Raw genomic sequence first — 20,233 nt, forward strand, 5'->3', positions numbered from 1 at the left:
GGTGTTTGCCGTGCCAGCCAACAAGCAAGCAAAAGGAGAAACCTTTCTCAGTCTGCCCGTATGCGATTGCCGTTCTGAATTAAAAAAGCAAACACAAGAAGTATCAAGATACCTTTTTGCATCAGATTTTTTTTTTTTTCCTTCTTGGTAGATGTTTGAAATAACAGGTTTGGAGTGTGGTACTCTGAGTAAATACAGCCATAGCTGAAGTAGTTCTGATTTGGCTCACCATGAAGATATTCAGTATCTTGCCAAACAGGCTCTGAACTCCTGCAGGAGTTTGTCACACTAGGTAGGTAGTTTTCATAGGGGTAGATAGTTCTGTCATTTTCAGCATATTAACACTGAATTACTATATTTTTCAAAGATCTACTGTATTTTTGCTACCATTTTCTTCTTCTGATTTGAGTTAATATTTCAAGACCTGCTCAGAACTGAAAGGTTTTAGAGTGGCACAATACTGAGGTGAGAAAGAGAGGATAAGAGAAATGAGGACCAAGACACTTACAGCCGAGGGAAATGATGATGCTCATTTTTCCTAGTTGGTCTGAGTTAAACAGGGTGCCAAACTAGTGTGTGATTTTGATTAGGATCCTCTTGTTTAGTGTTACCTCTTAAGAGCAAACACGCCATGAACAGGGTTGCTGTTACAAAGATCACATTGGCACATAGCACAAGCAGTGTGCATGTGTTTAAATTTTACCTTTTTCTTTTTTCCTTTTTTTTTTTTCCTTTCCTCCATGTAGTGAAGCAGCCTGCAGTCACAGAATGAAAGGGAAGAGGGGAAAAACAACCTCGAGGTCAAAAGCTTTTTTGTAATTCCTGGAGCAATTTGTTGACTTTCCTATTTCCTTTTGGAATGTTCCACTTCTCTTTCAAAGACGCGTGTGCTCCTGCATCCTGCTCAAATCGGCTCATCAAGCAGAATTAGAGGCTGCAGAGATTAAGGATTGGGAAAATGATCTTATATCTTCAGGGAATTTTAGAAACCTGGATAAGAAAGACTGTAGACACACAGCTGAATGGATGGGTAGCTGAGGTCTACAGCAAAAGAGAAAATAGTAGATACCATCATTTTACTTTAAGATACTGAAATAAAAAGTGAAATGTCAGTAGAATATAATTCTGTGCCCTGCTGTGGGTTATGGGATTGGGAAAGGACTACTTCCCACTCTTATTCCATAATTTAGAGCCTGATTTCCAGAATGTTTGAGCATGTTTTAAACTAGAGCAGGGTAGGTTTAGATTAGACATTAGGAAGAAGTTCTTTACAACGAGGGTGGTGAGGCGCTGGCACAGGTTGCCCAGAGAGGTGGTGGAGGTCCCATCCCTGGAGACATTCAAGACCAGGCTGGATGAGGCTCTGAGCAACCTGATCTAGTTAAAGATGTCCCTGCTTACTGCAGGGGGGTTGGACTAGATGACCTTTAAAGTCCCTTCCAACCCAACACATTCTATGATCCACAGTTCCTATTGATGTAAACAGAGTTTTTAGGCACTTTCAGCATTCTGAAAAATAGAGTGTTTTAGCTAGTGGTACAGACAAGGACTTGCTTCCTTCTGGAAAAGGAAAGTGAATGATTTCATTAGGGCAGTCTGAGGTATGTGCCAAGGGTTTGTCTTCAGATAATCCCAGGTTAGGTAGCCAATGATAGTTTCAGGGGTTTTGATTCGGCTTCTGACTGGTGCATGTTTTCCTGTGCACTGGTTCCTGAATAGGTGCTGATGCTGGTAAACTGGAAAGTAGTTTTTGTTGTTGCCGAATGCTGGAAATAGGATCAACGTGTCAGTTAATAAGTAGTGAGCAGTGATGGTCAAAATAGTATTATAGATCTCTATACTTCGCACATAGTCCAAAGCCATGTAAAATTCACTCAATTTCAGTGAGTAGTAACTGTGGGTGATGTTATCAGAACTAGATGATCACCAAGGAAAACTGAGCTATTTTAGGAAGACAGGGAGTTGCTAAGCCTGGCACTCAAGCAGCTGGCGCTACTGAAGATGCTGATTTTCTTTTTTTTTTTTTTTTTATGAGATGAAAGAATAAAACTGATAAATCGTAGTGATTACAGAATTTGTGGCTCTTTTGTAGGAGCAAGCTGATTAAGCCTGGTGTCTAAGCCAGATTTGAAGCTGGGCAGTTACCTTTTTCTTACCAAATGTTTGAGTTTTTCAGGCCATCTGTTGACAGCTGACTTCTGGCACCGTTTGCTCGGTTGTGGTGGCACAGGCGGCACCGCGAAACAGCCATAGCTCCACAGTGCCCTCTTCTTTGGCTACAGAAGATAAAGATGTACATCACTTGAATCATAGAATAGGTTGTAAGGAACCTTAAAGATAATCTAGTTCCAAACCCCCTGCCATGGGCAGGGACACCTCCCACTAGACCAGGCTGCTCAAAGCCCCATCCAGCCTGGCCTTGAACACTTCCAGGGATGGGGCATCCACCACCTCCCTGGGCAACCTGTTCCAGTGCCTCACCACTCTCATAGTGAAGGAATTCTTCCTGATACCTAATGTAAATCTACCCTCTTCCAGTTTGAAGCCATTAGCTCTTGTCTGTTGTAAAAAGTCCCTCTCCAGCTTTTTTGTGGGTGCCCTTCAGATATTGGAAGGCTGCTATGAGGTGTCCCCAGAGCCTTCTCTTCTCCAAGCTGAACAACCCCAACTCTCTCATCCTGTCTTCACAGGAGAGGTACTCCATCGTGTCCCATCCTGATATCTGCTGATAACCTAAAGGATGACATGGAGCATGACACAGCTGTGCCATGGCCTGTCTGTGCCTGCACTAATGAGGTGGGAGTGGGTTGCACCCAGTGCTTGCTTCTGTGGGCTTTACATCAACAGATTTTCTTCCTGCAAAGGAATGAATCCCTCGGGTTGATAAGCTTAAGTTTGCATTTTATCACCTTATGCGTGGATGCAGAGTAAATTTGACATGCTTCTACGTTGTGCCTTTTATCTTTAATACCGTATATGTTGGAAGTGCAAGAGTAGATGTTTGCAGATCCTGACCTCTTGTCAGGTGAGATGCTGCCAGAGGTTTGGTGCAGGCCAGTGTGGAGTCATGTTGCCGAGCTGCTTGTGGCTTCATGAGTGACTGTTACAACAGGAATATATAAATTAAGTTTGCGTGCAGTCTGCACTAAGGGCTTGCGCAAATCAATGTTAGGAATAAACTGAAGAAGTGTAATCCTCTGTCTGTGACCTACAGACAGTCATGTAGCTTCTTTGAATCTCCGTGTCTCTTTTTTACCGATAATGCACTTTCCTCCTAGGCCTGCAAGCATTTGAAAATGTGTAATAACATTCATTGCTTTTATACAGCCATGCACTACCAACTTTCCTGGGTACCAGCTTTTCTGTGTTTGCAGTCAGATGTTCCAAGCATAACATCGCACTGGCTTCAATGCACCATCCAGAGCTCACTGACAGAGGGTGATTTATGCTTTCGGTAGAAAGGAAGTCTTTACTCCGTGGAGCTGTTGGTTCTCAATGGTGGAGAGGTGACGCTTGCCTCATTCTCAAAATAAACTGCTAGAGGAAGAAATTAAACCCATTTGATTGCCACCTTCCCATCAAAGAGGCAAGCACATATAAACACCTTCGGAAACATTCCAAGGCAGAACAGAATGGAATTTGCTTGGACTTGTTTGCCCAGCTGCTATCTTCCCCAAGGTGCAGCTTTGTCCATCCGGGAGGAAAGTTGTCCTCATGGCTCCACTTTCCAACAACTCAGGCCTTGGAGGTGCCAGGGGATGTGAACATAAGTTCTGCCATCACAGTGTGAGACTTAATGGATCTGGCACCTCAGATGATGCTTTCTCAATCGGAAAGATAGGGAATTTACAGTGGGCTTATGCAAATCCATAGTTCATGACAGATATGTCGGAGTATCTCCTGCACTCGTACTTTGTGCACTCTGGCTTGTAGAAGACTTGTGATTTGACAGTAGTCGGCAAATATTTATTTGTGGCTCAGGAATATGTCTTATATGTAATACAGCAAGATCTCTTTCAGTTGTAAACTCAAGACTTTCTTCCTTTTCCCCTAAATTGCCAAGGAAGCAATTTTTGAGATTTATGTCTGTGTTGATGGTTTTTGGCCTTGGCGTGATTCTTTGCTATTTTGTTTGAGAGAGTGTGACAATTTTTTGCCTCGCCTTTGGGAGAAGAAGTGGTGTTCTTTAGTTCTTTGACAAGTCTGTGAAAAGTAGCAGGTTAAAATTCTTCTTTATTGGTTTTTGGTTTGTTGGTTTGTTTTGGTTTTGGGGTTTTTTTTTTGGTTACAATATAACAAAGGCCTAATTGTAATTAGAGGTAGATGTGAATTTGAAAACCCCCACCAAACTATCTGCTATGAGGCATGCTATTTTGGTTTGAAGTTGGCTTGTCTTTAACAAAAGGAATCGCTCTAGGCGTAATTCAAAGGTGCTTTCCCCACCCCTGCAGACCTCTGTGACACATAGAAAGATAAGTTTTATATTTCCAAAAGAAAGCACTATCTTAAAGAGGAAAGGAGATGTCTTTCTGTAAAAGGAATAAAGTGATCTATAATTTCTAGTCCTAGATTTTTTTATTCTAAGGGAAAAGGAAGACAAACAAAATTGCCAACTGCTCTTTAAAAGCTTTTACTACTACTGTGGGCACCTGGAAGATTCTGGTTCTGCCACCTTTAGCTCAGCTTTCTCTTAAGTGGGCTTATATGACCAGAGTAGTTAAACCAAATAAATGGTCCCAATATTTTTTTTTATTTTTTTCCCCCCCCTGAAAAATGTAACAAGCTACAGGTTGGGTTTTTCTATTTTATTTAAAAAACACATGGAGGGCATCTCCTCTGGCTCATGTTAGATGGAAGATCCTGCCTGCCCTCTGTTCCTGCAACCCTACAGTACCAGTCCGCAGTGTTCTTGCACTGTTCTGTCCTGCTTATCTATAAATGTATCAGCCCCTCCAGGGGAAGGGTGAATAAAAGATTAATCTGCTAAGTAAATTTTGCTAGGAAAAAAGATTAAAGGAGAATATGGTGTCATATGAGTCTTGTGCTGTTAGATTGTAGCTGTCTACGGTTATAACCTGTGGTACACATGATCCTTTCAACACATCGTGGTTGCGTTTCTGTCCTTTTTTCTGTTTTCTCTGAGCTGCCTAGGTGAGCCGATGTTAGCCCGTGCTGGGAGGGCAGGGACAGATAGAGCTGCTGTGCCTCCAGCCCTCGCAAGGCTGGAATAGAGGAACGTGCGGCTCTGGCATCAGGGCAAAGACTGCTTTTGTTCAGTAGAAACTATTTAGGGAAGTGGGAAATAAGATCTGGCTGTGAATAGCCAGATTGTGTAACTTTTTCCTCCAGTAAAAATTCCCAACTATGGGCAGCCAATGATTTAGGAATTGCCAAAGGTCGCATCCATACCATCTTGTTAATGGCCACAGATGAGTTTTGGATGACCAGCAACCCCACCTGCTCTTCCTGCCCAGGGGGTCTCTCCAGCCTCTGTTCCTGGGCAGGGCCCTGCCGCAGGGCCAAGGTGTCAAATACACCAAGTGCCTGTACAAATTTTGGAAAAGTTAATGGCTGGGTAGAGGAGAGAGACCCAAACTGAGCTCTGGCATGACAGCAGCACGAGCTCAAGCAGTTGGACCTGCTGGCTCACAGGCAGGACCGCGGGTGGCATAAAATCAGCCAAAGCCTGGCCTTCCAGGACCAGCTCTTCACAAAAGCCTCTGCCTGAACTTTAAAAGGGTGCTTTAAAAAGGGTGCTGCCAGCTGCCAGATGTTTCTTGTTTTGGAAATAAGTAGCACCACAGAGGGCTTTGCTGCTCCGTGAGGCTGGTGTGTGTGAGTGCTGGGCTCCCGTCTCTGAGCCCTCCCCAGGGGACTGAGCTGGCAGCCCTCAATGGCATTAATCGAAAGCTGTGACTTGTTGTGGAGGGAGAAAGGGCACACAATACCATTTTCTCCTTCAGCTGAGCTAATTCCCACATTTTCCTCTTTCCCATTTGATGTATGGATTTTATTTGTCTTTCTCCAGCATTGTTTCCTCTGCTTATCTGCAATGCTGCAGCCTCGAATAACGCCGTGTCCTTCTTAGAGATGTAAACTAGGGGTTGCTTTCCTGATTATTGACTTAACGAACAACAACTGGAGAAATACTTGGTTCATTTGAAAACAGGAGTGTATATTGGGGATGGAGAACATTTTATGCACTAGCAGTGCACTCCCTTTGGCCCAACATACACCCTTCTCCTCCGGGTCTTTGTTGTGAAACCCCTGGGGTAGAGCGGCGGCAGCAAATGGGCACCATGGTTAAGTCGGGCAAGGTGGGAAGGGACTGTCAAATGGCAGGAGAGAAATGAAGTATATGTCTGGAGCTGGGTGAGAGGGAAGTTGGAGTTGAGCTAGGACTGGTAATTTGCATTCCGAGTTCAGGAATCATTTTTAATCCTTTTTTTTTTTTTTTTTTGCTATTCAATTTTCTATTATAATTGCAAGCCAAAATTACAATTACCAGGCACCTCTGCTCATCAGCTTTATGGATTGGTGTCAGCTTCAGCTCGGGGAATAATGTATTTCAGGTGCTGTTGTGACTGCAGGAAGGCACTTACTAACTGTGATTCGAAGACACTGAAAAAGTGGATAATAGAAGCAGGTGACTGCGATGCTGCTTAAAGCAGATATTGATAAAGAAGCCTGGAGGCATGAATTCTGCTCCCCTCTCTGCCTCGTGTTTCCTCTTTGAGCCAGGGGAAGCCAGTGCACTTTTTTGTGATCCTGTGGTTCATCTCCTCTAAAGGGACATCAGAGCCTCCTGACGTGTACCCTTGCATTTGGTACCATAGAAAATGTTCGTTGTCTTTCCCACAGAATAGGATGAATATATTTTAATACTGCGACTTCTGAATTTCAGCCACTGACTAGGCCAGTGGTAACTGGTGTCACGGTCTGTAGCTGTGCAGAAGCAAGACGGGTTGTACTGCTTGGCCCCGCGTTGTTGATCAGACTCCGTTCCTCTGCTCAAAAAAATATTGTTCAACGTCTCTAAATGTAGATCCCTCCAGTAAAGAGAAGTCAATTTGCTCTCTCCAAAGTTGAGAAATCACCCACAACAATTACAAAGTGCTGCAACCATTAAGTGATTCTGGTTGCATCTGTTCCTAAGCGTGACAAAGCTTCTCCCGCTGGCTGCAGAAGCGGGCTGCGGCGGCTGACGAGGCAGCCGTGTCGCAGGGCAGGGAAGCGCAGATGTCTGCCTGGGTGATTCAACAGACCTAATGCCACACTTCTGCTAGCCTGATGTCATCCTTTGAGATCATCAACAGAAAGCACGAGCTGATTCACCCTCGTGGGGTGAAGCTAATCAGAAACTCAACTTGCCCGAGGAGGCTTGGGTCTCTCCGGGGCAGGAACGGTGGCTGCTGCTGGTCACAGCATCTCAAGACACTCGTGTTGGCCGTGCAGATCACGGTTGTTTTGAATTTGCATGTGGCAATTTGATTTCTCCAACATTAAAGTGAGCTCAAGTGAAGGACATTAACTGAGCTCAGGTGAAAGACATTAATTTTAACATCTAGCATGTCTCAAATTTCCAGCTCTGCATGAGTGTGGAGACCTCGTGTGCAAAAGTATCATTTCAAGTTTAGATATTGTCTCGAAAGGGATAAAATGACTGCATTAATGTGCCATTTGGACATAGTTTTCTTTACACAAAATGTGACTGATTGAACAGCTTTTTCTCAGTTATAAACATTTAGGATTGAACACAGCAGTCTGTGTATGCGATATGCGTTTGTGTATTTACATACAGCCACAGTGTGGTAGACATGCTAACACATACATTCAAACTATTCTATATGTACATATTACCAATATGAGGTGTATCTTAAGTACTACCTATGCCATCTCAAGGGAGCTGCATACAATAGAGGTGACCTTGGAAAAGATACCAAGGGTGGCAATACACACTGTGGTTAGTCTTTGTGCACTTTCTGGGCATATCAGGAGCACAAACAGTGCTTAAATATGTAAGAACAGTATCTTGGAATAATTTCTTTTAAATGCAAAACATATCAAACGTTAATCTAAGTTGCTTTTTTTTATGAATAAGAATCTCAAAAGGAAAGGGGAAAGTTAGTGGTGAATTAAGTTGGATTTTTTTAGTTGATATTTGTTTAATTTTGTGTTATTGCAGAAACTGGAACACAAAGAAGTTTTGGTTGGCTTGTTGTTCCTGGTTTTCCCATTCATCCCAGCCAGCAACCTCTTCTTCAGGGTGGGATTTGTGGTGGCAGAGCGAGTCCTTTACATGCCGAGGTAACTATTGCAATTGAATTCCTTTCTAATGAGACCACGATCCCATTTTCTAAAAGCAGGCATGATTGCTTCTTCCCTTTTACAATACTTCGCACACTATATTGCTAGTCAGTGTGTTCTCTGCCTTTGAGTTTTGGTGTGACAGCATGAGAGATTTTATAGTTTGTTGTGAGCAGATTGTTTGGCAGGAGCAAAGCTACCCAAAATCCTTCCTTTTTTTTTTTTCTTAACACAGATTTTTTTGGTGTGCTTGAAACAGCTCAATACAGAGATGAGGTGTTGTTTCTTGAGGGTTGTCCTCTAAGACTATCTTTCTTGGAAGCATTATCAACTTAAATTGTCCGGTGTCTTTTACCTTAAGGACAGCAGCTCAGAAGTTAACCTGGCGTATTTTTATTGTGGTATCGCTTAGCTTTCCCACTACATTAGGTGGTCAGTAAAAACAAAGGTGGCTATTGCTGTCTTAAAAGGCTGTTGGCTTCAGTTGTGGAATATGCGTATGACCTCCTGCCTGTAAGCTATTGACTGCATACACATCTGAAAGCGGAGGATTTGCAGTTGTTGAAGAGGATAAGGAAAATCCGGCCACTTCTCCATCGCTCAGCCCCTGCCCTGGCATTTCCCTCAGCTTCCAGCCTCTTAACAATTGTCACTTCGGCAGTTTGGGTGCTTCCAATTGCATTTACTCAAGAACAGCTTTGAGGTGTTACTTCTGACATCTCCACAGTATCCAGACCAGAGGCTGCAGTGGTAATCAGAGGACATTCATCCAAGATGTACCAGACTATTGCCCATTTCATGGAATCACAGGGTGGTTGAAGTTGGAAAGGACCTCAGGACTTCCTTTACATGCCCCTTGCTCAAGCAGGGCCACCTACAACCAGTTGCCTGGGACCATGTACAAACAGTTTTTCAGTATCTCCAGTGAGGGAGACTCCACAGCCTCTCTGGGCAACCCGTGCCCATGCAGTTTGTTCCAGCCATGAGCATAAATGGTCATTTTTGGATACTGCAAGTCAGAAAGCCCAATTCTGCCCTCCGGTGCAGAGGGTCAGCATCTGTTATCTCTAACAGGAGCTGCCATTGTGGAGCTGTTGACAAAGCACAAGCCCTCAATTTCACTCTGGATTACTTTGTGATAACTGAAACAATAGTTTTATTCCACAAAATGTTTAAATTGAAACCTCAGAAAATTCGGATCCAAAAATCCTAAGGAAAATGCTCATAGGTGGTCTTTTGCAAAGCTGTATGTGTATTCTGATTGTCATTTGTATAAGCACTGTCACAAAAGAGCTGCTCATTGGTGTAAAACTCAGGCTGTGTGGGAGATGTTGCATTTATTACAAGCTTCTTATGCAGTTAGGCTGTGTCTCTGCTCTGCTATATACTGACTTGCTTTTGGGGTCAAATCCTGCTGAATTTATTCACATCACTAGTCCTGCTTTTGTTTGCTGAGGGTATACCTGAAAGTATAGTGAGTGAAAGTTGTCCCTCTGAGTTATTTTGCAAACGATACCCTCAACTAATGGATCTTGCATCATTTCAAATTAACTCGGAAATCAGATTGCTTTAAATTCATGTAACAGAAAATGAGGAAACACATGAAAGCGCAAAGCTATTAAGGAAACAGTCAGCTGAACACAGGGCTGTGTTGAGTGGTTGCATTTCTGAATCTCAAAAGAACAACTGCGGAAAATACTTCAGCAGTCAGCAGTTCCTTGTCGTCCTCCAGATGAGACTGCTGATATAATGAGAGGAGGGGCAATGAAGAAGAAAAAAGGATATGTTTGCGCAGAGAAAATTAATCAGCGTTAACATGTGTGCATATAGTTTGTATAATGCTTTTCATCTCCCTGAGGGCTTTGCAAATATGTGACCTACAAAGTAGGTAATTGATAGTTGCTGCTTTTTTTTCAGGCAGGAAAACTGAGGCAGCAGGATTAAATGATTTCTCTGGAGCAAGTCTGTGTCGGAGTCCCTGGATCTCATGCTTTGGTCAGATCACTCACGTCCTGCTTTGCAACGTTTCGTTTTTGCTCTTACCCGCGGCTGGCAGGCAGCTGGCATGAAAAGGGAAGGCAAACCCTGGCGCTTTGCGGGAGGGGTGGGCAGTCTCCAGCCAAAGGATCCGGAGAGAGCTGAGCTCTTGGCTCTGAGTTACCAAGAGATGAGCTCTCCTTACATCCTCAGGGTGCAAAATGACATGAGAGGTGAAGGGGATTTCTGCGAACATTCATGACTATGGCAGAACAAAAATAACGTAGGATGTTGGGTTTTTTTTCCCCTTGGGAGCGTGGCAGTTTAATAAGGATGGCTTTAGGAAGGGCTCGCGTTCTTTATTTAGAACAGCCTTTAGCAGTTTTCTTCTGTTGCATCTTGAGAAGAGCTTTTCCTTTACTTTGCCATTCCTTCTCCAAAACTTAGTTAGCAAGTCAGAGGTTGTCGTTCCTGTTTATTTAGACAAAAGTCCTCAATCAGGTGGAGAGAACTCAGTGGTCTATGTTTTTGGGCTTATGCTGGAAGCCGCTTTTCTATCTCTGTTTCAAGTAATAGCCTTTTATTAATATTTAAGGGAGTGACAGTTGTGTATGTGCGTCACAGCCTGAAGTCCTCATTCAGTGTTGCTCAGGAGTTACCTGGGCAAAATGTCAAGCATTCTCTTTTCAATAAAAGTTAAGTAAGGACCCAAGGATTTGTGTAAAAGATGTTGTAAACAGAAAGGAACAAGGAATAAGCCTTTTGCTCGATGTCTAATTATATGGCTGCGCCTTGCCTTCTGGGGATTGATGGGTATTTGGAACAATTCCTCTTCTGTCTGCAGCCGTGCCTCAGGGGAGAGGGATATAAGCTAAGTCAAAATGGTTGAATGTTTTCTTTAATTGGCTTTAGCAAAACAGAAATATTTGGAGAAAATATTTCTTGTATTTAGTTTTCATTCGAGGGTCACCAGCACTTATTTGCTTAAATCAGGAATTTTTAATGATAGTATTACTTTAGCCTGAAAAATTTCATAGGAAAACAGTTTATTGTCTTTCAACTTTAAATTTTAATTTTGTTGTTGTTTTCTTATCCTTATGAGGGGCAAACTTGTTTTCAGGAGGGCTAGGGGTGTGAAATGGCTTGGGAGTGGTGGACAGGATACAACTCTATGGGCCACAGTGTTCCAAAGAGGCATCACAATGAATAGCTGGATCAGTGAAAGACTTAATCCATTGTAGGTTTTTTTCCCTCTTCATAATGTAGATGTAATTATGCTTACTGCGTGTCTGCTAATGCTGCTCTGAACATCACAGACAGCCTAATTGTTTGAAAATCAAGAACAATGATGTGCATCCAGTTATTCTGAGCTACGAGCAATTTGTCTGAACTTAAACAAGAGCACCAGCTCTTGCTCTGTGTTGCCCTTCACATGGAGAAACCATAGAGGCAGTGCCAACTCTTGTGCCAACCAGGAGCTGCTTGCCCTACTGACGTACCGGCAGAGCTGAGGTTACCCCTACTTCACTGGATGGGACCTTTCCTACCAGAGCATTTTCTGTTTTCCTAATCTTTCCTTGCTACCCTGATAGCAGTGGCTCCTGTCTGGGCTGCTGTATTATATCTGGACAACTCAAGCTGTTTTCACAATCTCATGTGAACCGACAAATCAACCAAAACATTGCTACATGGCTTATTTCTAATTTGCTGAAAGCGATAGGCAATCTAGTGGCACCTGCACCATTTTTATGGCAACTCGTTTGTGGTTGATATTGCAATGAGTGAGTTGCAGAGCACACAGTTACTCTTTCCCAGCACAGGCACTTATGGGTTGCCGTCGTTTTTTTCACAAGCTCCTCACTATATCAAAAGTTGTTGTTGCAACCCTAATTGTCAATACTAGAACTGCTATGTACAGGATGGCATTTTCTTTGGTGTCGATCTAAAAATCTGCAAGAAAGCCAGCACCCAGAAAAAAGTGTACTTGTATTTTTCAGGAACTTAACACATCATGTTAAAGCTTTCCTCGTGCCATAGCAAAGCAGGGACCATATGGAAGTTTTGCCTTTGCATAGAGCATGTTTTTCGTTCTTCATGCTAACGCATTTGTTCCAATTAGTGCAATTCCATACATTACAAACTTTTATAATTGAAAAAGAAAAAGAACCTGGTAAGTAATGGAATTAGCTGTAATTTTTATGAACCTGAATATTCCTGAGCAGAAGTCTCCTTTACTTACAAGGCAGCTACTTGATGATGGGACTTCTCTTTTCAGGGAACACGTTGTGCTTTACACATCATCTTCATTTTCTTAAAGACCAGTTGTGTAATGGGGTGGTGTCTTTTTCAGTTTCCTTTGCCACCCCTTTCTTTAAGGTTATTTGAAGCTACAAGTTCATGGAGAGCTGAATTCCTGTTTACCTATTCAGCATTCCTTCAGTATTAGATCAGATCCAGTAAGGGATCATCTGATTTACAGAAGAAGCTTCTCTTTTCAATTGGAGTGAAACCCCAACCCCAGTGAAGTCAGCAGCGAAAGTCTTATTGACTCTGTGGAGCCAGTTTATCAGCTCCCTGATCTAAATTCAGCAACATAATTAAGATTTTTGCACTGCTTTCAAGTTAAGTCCACAATTCATTTGGGATTTGGATATGGAATCCAAGTCACACCTGTTCCACTTACTGAAAAAAACACTTGATTTTAATGCTTTAATCTATTGCTGCTATTCTTGCAGGGGCCACGGAGCCACCAAAATCCAGAAGGAGTGAACTAGATTAAGTTCCCTGTAATTCAGCCATGGACCTGGGGACACTGGGAGGGGACCGGGAGGGCATTAGGTGATGGCGGTGGGCCAGACCTCAGCCCCAGCGTGGTCCCTTTATACCTTGGGGGTTGCCTGTCCCATCTCCAGGGTGTCAATTCGAGCAGCAGTCTGCAAAACAGCTCGTGGTTGGGGGCAAGGAGGTTGGGACCTTGGCTGAGGCCAGAGACTCCAATTCTGCTTCCCTGTCCCAGGGATAACAACTCCACACTGCCCTTCGGAAGGGAGCAGAGAGAGTTCTCATCAGTTAATGGGAATTAACTGCTTGTATAAAGGCTAAACGCTGCAAGCATCTACCTTTCAGATGCGTATCCAAACCTAAGCTCCTAGCTTTTGAAGGCTTGCCCACCCCTATTAAACACTTTAAGGAGAAATCAAAGCAGCCATCCTCTGTTAATGCAGGCAAGAAATGCTGAGATGCTAGTGCCAGATATTTTGGCAAAAGGCAGTAAAGACATAGGAATAAAAGCCGAAATGATTCTGCAAAGCTGAAAAAGATTAGCTCATGGCGCGTTTGGTCTAGACTGCAGTCTTGCGTTATTTTAACTAAATTTAAAACATGCTTTTGAGAAACATGTTGCGTTTTGGCCATGTACGATTGATTCAGGAAAAAGCTAAATTTGTGTTGAGTATCAGCATTAATGGGCATACTGGAAAGATTTTTGGTTTTGCTGTGATATATTAGATTAAAAGAAAACCTTCAGATGCATTTATTCTGCTCTTGAAAATAGTACAGATATGTAGGGATATTGCTTTTAAAAAATAGTAATAAATTAAGTTAATATCATCTTGTGGAAATAATCTACTTGGTCATGTTGATTAAAAGAGGAATTCTTTTTTACAAGGGAATATGGTACCCTTAAGATGATGCCTTGTGAAATTTAATAGAAAATAGTTTCTTACATGAAGTTTTTGGAGACGTCCAATGGAATTGAATGGGAAATTATATCCCTACTATAGAATTATAGAAATTATTACAGTATTTATTTTAACCATATACTGGGCTGCATCAAAAGAAGCATTGCCAGCAGGTTGAGGGAGATGATTCTGCCCCTCTACTCTGCTCTGGTGAGACTCCACCTGGAGTACTGCGTCCAGCTCTGGAGCCCTCAGCACATGAAGGACATGGACCTGTTGGAGCGGGTCCAGAGGAGGGCCACGAGGATGATCAGAGGGCTGGAGCACCTTTCGTATGAAGATGGGCTGAGAGAGTTGGGGTTGTTCAGCCTGGAGAGAGAAGGCTTCAGGGAGACCTTCTAGCGGCCTTCCAGTACCTAAAGGGGGCCTACAGGAAAGATGGGGAGGGACTTTTTAAAGGGCACGTAGTAATAGGACGAGGGGTAATGGCTTCAAACTGGAAGAAGGTAGATTTAGATTAGATATCAGGAAGAAATTTTTCACTATGAGGATGGTGAGGCACTGGCACAGGTTGCCCAGAGAAGCTGTGGATGCCCCATCCCTGGAGGTGTTCAAGGCCAGGCTGGATGGGGCTTTGTGCTACCTGGTCATGGGAGGTGTCCCTGCCCATGGCAGGGGGGTTGGAGCTAGATGATTTTTAAAGGTCTCTTCCAGTCTAAACCATTCTATGATTCTATTTGAATTAAAACTGTAGAATATAGACCCTTCCCCAGTAAAGTATATAAGATTTAAGGAAATTTCTGTGGACTCCTCATGGAATTATATCGGATTTTTCATTTATAAAATGTTTTCTTTCTGTAATACGTACAGTAATCAAAAGCCTGAAAAGTTTCTGGAATTACCTGGAAATATTTCAGATAGGAACCTGTTGGAAGGGAAATCTTGGACTCAAACACTCTAATGAAGTGGGTTTGTTTATCACGTGACTTATTGGAAGGAAGGGAAGGGAAATGTGTCCAAATGTTAAATAGCCATTCAAAGGTTAGCAAAATCATTCATTTCTAGTCCATATTTTCTCTCTAATAAGGAAAATAAGAGTTCCTGCATTTTCTCTAATTACATCATGTTCTGACTAGAGGACCACATTGCTAGTGGAGCTAAATCATTTTGATGACTTAGCCGATCATGTCTAAGTGTCTTTAATATGGGCCTGCATAGCTTTTAATTTAGAGCCAAGGACAAAGTCTAACACTAACTCATAAGGTACCTTTCCAAATAAGATGTATTCTGACAGTGTTTATGGTTCTCTGTGTCTTTCTATTATGACTTGCAGACCTTATTCCAGGAAAAGGCCTCTTAATTCTGGTGAAAATTTGACATTTTATTCAGCAGACTCAGTAGTAAGTTAAGTACGCTGCCAGTTACTTGTTGTCACAGTGATAATTCTGAGCTGTGAGGCTTGTTTTTTTCCAATGGGATTTATTTTGTATGCTAAATAAGATATCCGTTCCATGTCATCATTGCTGGGAGACTGGAAATTTAAACAATGCTTTTCGCTTTGTCCCCAAAACTCAGTACCAATGAAGAAGCAGAGATGCGTAGTCAATGCTGCTGGCTGTCCACATGTGACAGAGACACATTCCACATCCTCCTTGCCTTTGGACATTTAGTCCAAAAACATCACTGTTCCAACAGGTTTTTCCCTCGTAGCCCCAACTGGTTGAGAAAGTTTTGATACAATATTTTCCCATGGAAAAAATACGACATTTTAGTTAACCTAAAACTTTTTGCCAAGGTGTGCTGACTACACACCTTGACAACTTTAGATGAAAAGATTGGGAACAAAAGACTACTCCAGCCCAAGATGGAGTTTACAGTCAAAAGGACATGGACAACAGAAATGGACAGTTGGATGGATGTGGCCCAGAATTGTCTCTTTGCGGGGGACGCTCATCTGAGAGTTGGGACATCAAGGTCCATCTGCCACACACTACCATTTTCCCAGGATCGTTAGTGCTGGATCTACACCCTGCTGGATCACTTGGTGGTGTCAGTTTGATCCAGACCTGATTTAGGCTCATGCTCGCACTCCTGTCAAATTAGCCAGCCCGTAACTTGCTGAATTTACCCTGCCTTGTACCAGCTGCGAGAGAAAATCCAGCAGTAAGCTTGGCAGTGCAAAGTAAAACTTCTCAAAATTTCTGGAATACATTTGGACCAGTGGAGTGTGGTTATTCCAGAGCAGCACTTGGGCTTTGATGGCTGAAGAATTTGGGGGACTCCAGACTCGGAGCCCTACAAGCGCACTTACTGCATCCCCAGCTCTCAGCCCGGCCTGGTGCAGCGGTTTGAACCTGGGTGATCCAGGTCACAGGGAGTGCTCTGACTTCTGAGTTTCTGGCTGTTCTGGGTGACCTGGGTGCGAACTAGCATGCACGTACAAATATGCTACTTTTCCAGAAGAAAACATGTTTTAAAAGTCCAGATTTTATTTTGGCCTAGAACAGCTCCAGCCTTGGAAAATGTGACCTTTTTCATAAAGGAGCATCTTTGCTACCCTGCCAGCACTGTTCGGCGCTGGAGCGCCGTGCCTGAGAGTGCTTTTTGGGGCAGAAAGAGCCACCCTGGCCATGCTTGTTTTTGCCAGCGCTCCCTTCCGCATCTGGCTGCTGCGTAGTGAGGCAGGAGCAGCCCACGTGGCGCGCCAAGCCCACTTTTTAGCCGATGAGTTTAACAGGGATGAACTGCCTTTTTTTTTTTTTTTTTTTTTTTTTCCCCTGCAGCAACAGCCCTGCCTGCAAGCTGCATTTCAGCTGACTTTGGCTCTTCCTCTCAGCGCGTTTCCTCAGCTCAGGCTGAACCGGGAACACGAAAAGCGTGTCGTGCCCGGTAGTGTGTGTGGAGCTGGGGCTAGGAAGCTCATTAGGGAACTTTGAAACTGAGAGAATCAAATATTAGTGTTCATCATTCAGACCTGGGGGCAGACAGCATCTTTCTCTTGGCTGCACTCCCCGCTCTCTGAAGGGCAGCAGCAGAGTACGCGCTTAATTTAAGACATGCATGCAAGGGTTAAACTTGCTTCAGAGCAGCTTCAAAGTGAGGGTTAGTTTTTATGGAGGGAAAGGGAGTCATCTTAAATAAGTGTTGGAAATCAAGAAGGAGGTTTGCAGCCCAGAAAGAGCCTCCGGGGTGAAATGTCAAAGCCAAGTGCATTTTCTGGTCTCAGTATAGTTTTGAGATAATCCCTTTTGTTGCATTAGCAGCCCCTGAACTGGGCAGTATTTCTTCCATCCTTTGACAGGCTGCTTGTAGGCAGCTCTTTTCTTAACCGATATGTATGTATGTATGCATCTGGATTCTTATCTAGGCTGAGCTTTGAAATCTGGAGTAACTGCTGTGATGATTTACTCCCAAGTTTATGTCCATGCAGTTGAGATTAAATCAGTTTAAAAAAACCAACCAAACAAACAAACCACCATCTACTTCAGGAGTTTTGACATCCCCAAAATAACCATTACAAAGTGCGAGGAAGGCATCTTTTCAGCATATTTTTTTCCCCATCCTTTTGAAATCGTGAGCTTGCAGCCCTACCTGGGTGGGTCAGAAAAGGCTGTGGTGGGTTAGAAAAGGCTGGGGCTGCAGCGCTGGTGTCCCTCTTGCGCGGTGCCTCCGAACTGCAGCGCTCAGCCTGCTCTGCCCACGCGCTGCTCCGTGGAGTGGAAACCTGCGCGGTGCAAAGTTGCAACTCAGAAAATCGCAGTGAGATGCGTGAGTTGGAACATGCCTCGCTTTTCAGGAGCTTTCTGCAGCAGTATGTCTCCAAGCGGTTTCTGAAGGAGGGTAAGATGGTTTCTGATGCAGGAAGATTGCTGTAGCAGAACATCCTGAGTATTTTGGGCTGTGGCACTAACCACACGTGTCTTTGATTAGATGCTGTCGCCAAGAATGTAATGCAGTGAAGCCATTCCTGACTTCTACTGGAAAGTGATAAACCTGATCCACAGAGGGAGAGAGGAGCCGTGTGTAAGCATTGTCAGTAACAGCCTTGCCTCGGGAAAGGAGCCGTAATGGCCAAAGGAAGGGTTGAATTTGAGATCTAATTAAGGAAGAAGCGTTTGCAAATATTAAGTATCTGCTGTTTTGGCTCTTTTTTCAATCCGGTGATATGTGTAGTGCACCGTGGGAAATGAGGTCTGCGTGCCACCTCATTCCCATCTGCTTGTGCCTCCTCTCACTTCACTTCCTTGCAGGTGGAACGATATTAACAAACCACAGAAATTAAAGAGGAAAATCTGTCCTAGCACAGCTCCCTGCGTGCAGTCTGCCAGAAACACATGGCAATGGCACAGGGGTTTGCCTGCCGGGTGCAGCCCTGCCCTCGCTGCAATTCAGGACATCCCTAAGGTACCGCTTTAGTACCACAGGAGCCTGAAACGTGAGGAACCATGAAAATGTTGGCCTGTTGGTCCGTTTGCCGAGCTCTCCTGCAGCATCATTGAATTTCTGAAGCCACAGGCTCTCCCGTAATAAGTGTGCTCATTGTAAGCCCACAGAAAAACTATTACCATGTTAACCTGTTGGGCTGTTCCTCAGGTCTTGCTTCGCCTCTGACTCTGGGGACCAAGCTGGCATAGACTTTTCACAGTGGGGAACAGTTGCTGCAGCAGGCTGTTGCTTATCCTACAGAAGAAATTAAAAAAAAGCTTAGCAGTTTTTACAGTAATCCAGTGGAAAATGGACTTAAAAAAATAATAGCGGGTTGGGGATTTTGCTTGTTTCCCATTGTTTTGTTTTGGGTAGAAAGTATTTTAGAAAAGTGCTTGCATGACAGGGGATGACAATGCCAAGAGAAAAGCCCTCTAGGAGAAATGGTCCTCTCCCTTCCCCTCCCTAGGGAATGCTAGAGTTAACAAAAATCCTAAACAAACCCCAAACCCACAACCCTGCAGCCTCCATACATATGCAGATAGTTATGGAGATGTCTGGAATGTTGTATTTACCGTATTTTTTTCAAGTGGCAAATGGGTCTTTGAAAGATGCTTTTGAGACGTTTTCGTTTTTTTTCATCTAAATGCAGTGTTGAGTAAAAATCTGATATCCTGTCGAGCCAGTGCTTGTGTTTGATATGGAGTCGAGTCCCCTGGCACTCTGAGAAGAAAAGCTCATGTATTTGAAAAGTTCTCTGTGTTTGTTGGTGATGGCAGGGTCATGGCAGAGGCAACCACAAAGGAAGTGTCTTAGAGTCACCTGGCAAGTTACATTAATTAGATAAGAGCAGTCTCACCTATATGGGCTCTTCTTACCAGGGTACCAGTCCTTGGGCTGCTGCCGACTTGCTAAAACTCAGCTCAGCTTCAGGGGGCTTATTAGGGCCTGGTGAGGTCAGGATCGAGGGAAATGGGATGAACTAGCATCTTATGGGTGAAGCGCTGTGGGAGGGTTCTCCAAGTCCAGTGACCGTCGGGGCATGTTGCTACTGCAGCAACTCCATCTTAGCAAGCGTGGTGCTTTACTGGTTCAAAACTTCATGGTCTCTGTACTAAAGCTCATTTCTGTACCAGGACTGATGGGTCTAGTGTGAAACAAGTGTATTGTAAGATATGAGGGATTATCAGTTTTTGGGACTAGGACATGATAGTAATATAATGGGTTTTTTTTCACAGATGCTTAGTACATTGGTGTGGATGCTTTTTTTATTTTGTTTAGAGCAGACCATGGGATCTGGAGGAGGGGTCTGGATTTGCCCTGATTTCACTATAATGATTTGGCCTTAAGGTAGAAATGTAAAGAGAGATGCAAAAATTACTAAGGATAACAGCTTTGGGGATGTTGCAGGGAGTTGTTATTTTGCAAACAATTAGTGGCATGAAATCACAAGCGCACATGCTTTCCTGGCGGCAAAGGACATGTGGGTGCTCTCTGTGCTTTGGGAGTCCTTGGCCTGCAGAAGACCTGCAGCCAGGAATGTAACATCCGCCCTCAGCCCAGGGGATGGGCTTGAAATGACCATGTCCTAAAAAACGCAATGCAAAAAGATGTGGCTCCACCTGACATCTGCACCAAAAGGTCCCTGACAAGATAACGCGGCTGTGTCCTCCCCACCCTTTCCTTGATCATCTGTGGCAGGAAATTGTCTGAAGTTTTAAGCCAAACTTTCCAGGTTCTGAAAATAGAACTCACTTAGAATCACAGAATGGTTTGGGTTGGAAGGGACCTTAAAGATCATCTAGTTCCAACCCCGCTGCCATGGGCAGGGACACCTCCCACTA

The 20,233-nt window shown here is 43.7% G+C and overlaps 1 protein-coding gene across 1 annotated transcript in view; it reads left to right on the top strand.

Annotated features, from left to right (window-relative positions):
- TMTC1 (transmembrane O-mannosyltransferase targeting cadherins 1) overlaps window positions 1-20,233 on the top strand; it is a 151,357-nt gene that overhangs the window by 77,081 nt on the left and 54,043 nt on the right. The window contains exon 9 of the mRNA XM_074583505.1: window positions 8,186-8,307. Coding sequence (XP_074439606.1) covers window positions 8,186-8,307 — 122 coding nt within the window. The remainder of the gene's footprint in view (window positions 1-8,185; window positions 8,308-20,233) is intronic.

This window comes from Larus michahellis, chromosome 1, assembly GCF_964199755.1.
Source record: "Larus michahellis chromosome 1, bLarMic1.1, whole genome shotgun sequence".
NCBI classification, from domain to species: Eukaryota; Metazoa; Chordata; class Aves; order Charadriiformes; family Laridae; genus Larus; species Larus michahellis.